Source organism: Sinocyclocheilus grahami, unplaced genomic scaffold (assembly GCF_001515645.1).
Source record: "Sinocyclocheilus grahami isolate Dianchi unplaced genomic scaffold, SAMN03320097.WGS_v1.1 scaffold241.1, whole genome shotgun sequence".
NCBI lineage: Eukaryota > Metazoa > Chordata > Actinopteri > Cypriniformes > Cyprinidae > Sinocyclocheilus > Sinocyclocheilus grahami.
The window spans coordinates 761,250-764,673 of record NW_015505420.1 but is presented as its reverse complement, the minus strand read 5'-3'; the positions used below and the strand labels follow the sequence as shown (position 1 = coordinate 764,673).

Here is a 3,424-nt window from a genome sequence, read left to right as displayed (position 1 = left end):
TGATGATCAGCTGACTTTCTCAGACCACATTACTAAAACTGCCCGGTCCTGCAGATTTGCTTTATTCAAAATCAAGAAGATCAGGCCCTTTCTTTTGGAACATGCTTCACATCTCCTTGTTCAAGCTCTTGTTCTATCCAGGCTGGACTATTGCAATGCACTCTTGGCAGGTCTTCCAGCCAGTTCTTTCAAACCTTTACAATTAATCCAGAACGCGGCAGCAAGATTCATTTTTAACTAAAAGAATGAACGTCACACCTGTTTATCAGTTTACACTGGCTACCAATAGCTGCTCGCATAAAATTCAAGGCATTAATGTTTGCCTAAAAAAAACACCACTGGCTCTGCACCCCTTTACCTAAATTCATTACTTCAGACTTATGTGCCCTCTAGAAGCATTCTGCAAGTGAACGTCGCTTTATTGTGCCATCCCAAAGAGGCACAAAATCACTTTCTCTGACTTTTAAATTAAATGTTCCCTCCTGGTGGAATGACCTGCCCAACTCAGTCCAAGCAGCTGAGTCCTTAGCCATATTCAAGAATCGGCAAAAACACATTTATTCCACCTTTATTTGACCCTCTAACTCTAGAACTCTCTATTCTTTATATTTAAAAAAAAATAGACTTGCACTATTTATTTACTAAATGCTTGTTTTCTTAAAAAAAAAAACGAACACTTTCTTCTATAATCTTTTTGCATTCTATCCATTTGTTTTCTTTTTATTTATTATACAATTATAATTCTGACTTTCTGACTTCTGATTAACAAAAGCAAAAAAGGCCTCTAACACTAGCTTGCTCTATTCTTTTTCTATTTTATCGGTTTTCTTTTTATTTATTATATGATAAAAAAAAACCTTGCTACGAGTACTGCATTAAGCTAACTGAGACTTGTTATAACACTTGCATATCATTGCTCTTTTGTTGATTTTGATTGCTTCCATTGTCCTCATTTGTAAGTCGCTTTGGATAAAAGCGTCTGCTAAATGACTAAATGTAAATGTAAGTGTGGCTGAAGCGGGTGATTTACCTGAAGGGAGGGATGGAGCTGAACATCTCTTGAGACTGAGAGACCGGCAGAGCTCCTCGCAGACCCAGCTGAGCCTGAGCCTGTAGAGACGTGTGCAGAGAGATGGGGATCTGTTGAGGGGTGGCCTGAACACACACACACAAACACACACACACCAAACACACAAGGGTTATTTACATGCATACAGATCCAATGAATGAACCTATTAAAGCCTACTGTATAATTGATGCATTAATTTCTAAGGCCTCTAACATGATCAAACTTAGCTGTTAAACCTGTTGCACACAAGCTCCAACATGCCTGCTTTCATCTGATTGATAGTTTAAACGTTTTAAAGTAAAAGGTTTCTGATTGTACAAACTTCCACCTTCAGCAAGTGCATCACGTGTCATTTGCGGTCAAATCTTTCCAGATTTTTTATCAAGTAAACTTAAGAATAACTTTGATATTGTTAGTAATACATCAAGATGAACACTAATTGGACTGAAGCAGCTTTGCTTTACTTGATTATCCAGACATCATTTTTTAGAAAAATCAGCGAGTCTCATATATGATCATCAGGCTTTTGAGGAACGTTTGTTTCCAGAACCTTTCCTTTCCTTTACTTAGATGATCTCAAATCTTTTGAGAAATGTTTATTTGTTCATCTCATCATTTTATGCATTGCATTATTTGTTTTGATCATTCAAATAGCATCTTACTAAGATATATTATTGGAGATATAGGGTATATATATATATATATATATATATATATATATATATATATTATATTACATACATATGTTATGTACAAGTATCTGCTACACTGTAATAAGATCTCATTGATTTACATTTACATTAGAAGAATCAGAACTTAATCTTACCTTTTGTCCATATAAAAACCAGCATGCCTGCACCAAATTGTATATGTTTGCTCAATTTAAGTCTCTGAAAAAACAGAGCAGTTTTTCCTCCATATTCTCACTATATCAGACATAAATGAGTCATAAAAGCCTGATGGATCAAACATGATACTCAAAAATGCAAAATTATTATTTTTTTGTTTGAGATTTTGTCTGAAGGTTTAATAAATACTTGAGCTTCAAAAAACATTCTTCTGACTATTATTTCATATGCCAGGCTTTACAGTGGTAACACGACTCCTAATAGTTTGTGATCACTAGATAAAGATTGCTGCTGGGGCAGTTTTCTGTATACCTGTAAGTCATTCTTGAATTAATAAGGTACATTTTACTAGTGTACAAAAATTGCCAATAAAATCAAAACACGTTTATAGGCCTGCTGTCACAACTTTAAAGATCCCTGATATTTGAAGCATGTGGAGCCCCTGCCCGCAAGATACTTCCATTCAAAACATCCACATTTCTCAGGCACAGTCATGATAAACCCATGAAGTGTGGAGTCACTGTAGACACATACCTGCTGGTAACTGGGCTGCTGAGTCAAAGGCGGCACGAGCCGCGGCTGACTAGAGAACACATGACCGTCTAGATAGAGAGGAGGGATGTGACTGCCTGTGAGACACACACACACACATCACAACAGGAATTAGGGCCATGCACAACCACTGCATGTGTGACACAGTCTGAGAGAGCGATGAGATGCTGACCTTGCATGGAGACAGAAGGAGCGACAGATGCCACAGGCATGGGCGGCATGGACACTCCGCCGAAGGAGCTGTAGCTGACGCCGCTGGAGGAGCCCACACTGCAGGCAGGCAGAGTGCCGGAGCCCACACTGCCCGGGGAGCCCTGCTCCGGAAGAGACTGAGAGTTTTCCCACGCTTTACGAGCCGACTCCATCTAAGACCACAGAGAGACACGCTGGTGAGGAGCACTGATGGACACGAGCATTTGGAATCAACTGGTGCTTCCATTATCCAGGTTCTACCGCATTCTTAACATTGCTTCACTCAAGTATTTGCATTCTTCTGAACAGATGCATGTTGCAATACCAGATTAAGAAGCTTGTCAAGACAAATTTAAATGTCTTAAAGGTGCCATTGAATGGAAAACTATATTTACCTTGGCATAGTTGAATAATAACAGTTCTGTACATGGAAATTACATACAGTGAGCCTCAAACACCATTGCTTCCTCCTCATTAAGTAAATCTCGTGCATGCAAAAGACCACTGAAAAATAGGCGAATCAGAACATAACATCGACATTACAGTCGGGATCACTAATAGTTACGCCCCCAACATTTGCATATACCCGCCCATGTTCTATGCCAGCTGCCAGCCGAACCTGCACAGCCAAATCATCAGAAGTTCTGCAGGTATTGTGAAGAAACAAGCAAGGATAATAGCAAAAATGGCAGATCATGGAACTAAATGTTATGTTTAGAGTTGGGTACTGAAACCCAGTACCAATATGGCACTGATACCTATG

At 39.0% G+C, this 3,424-nt stretch overlaps 1 protein-coding gene across 1 annotated transcript in view; it reads right to left on the bottom strand.

The window, feature by feature from the left end:
• Positions 1 to 3,424, bottom strand: part of prrc2b (proline-rich coiled-coil 2B) — a 48,206-nt gene that overhangs the window by 9,381 nt on the left and 35,401 nt on the right. Inside the window, exons 23-24 of the mRNA XM_016289143.1 lie at positions 2,452 to 2,546; positions 1,031 to 1,155 (exon numbers count right to left, since the gene is read on the bottom strand). Of these exons, the coding sequence (XP_016144629.1) occupies positions 1,031 to 1,155; positions 2,452 to 2,546 (220 nt within the window). The remainder of the gene's footprint in view (positions 1 to 1,030; positions 1,156 to 2,451; positions 2,547 to 3,424) is intronic.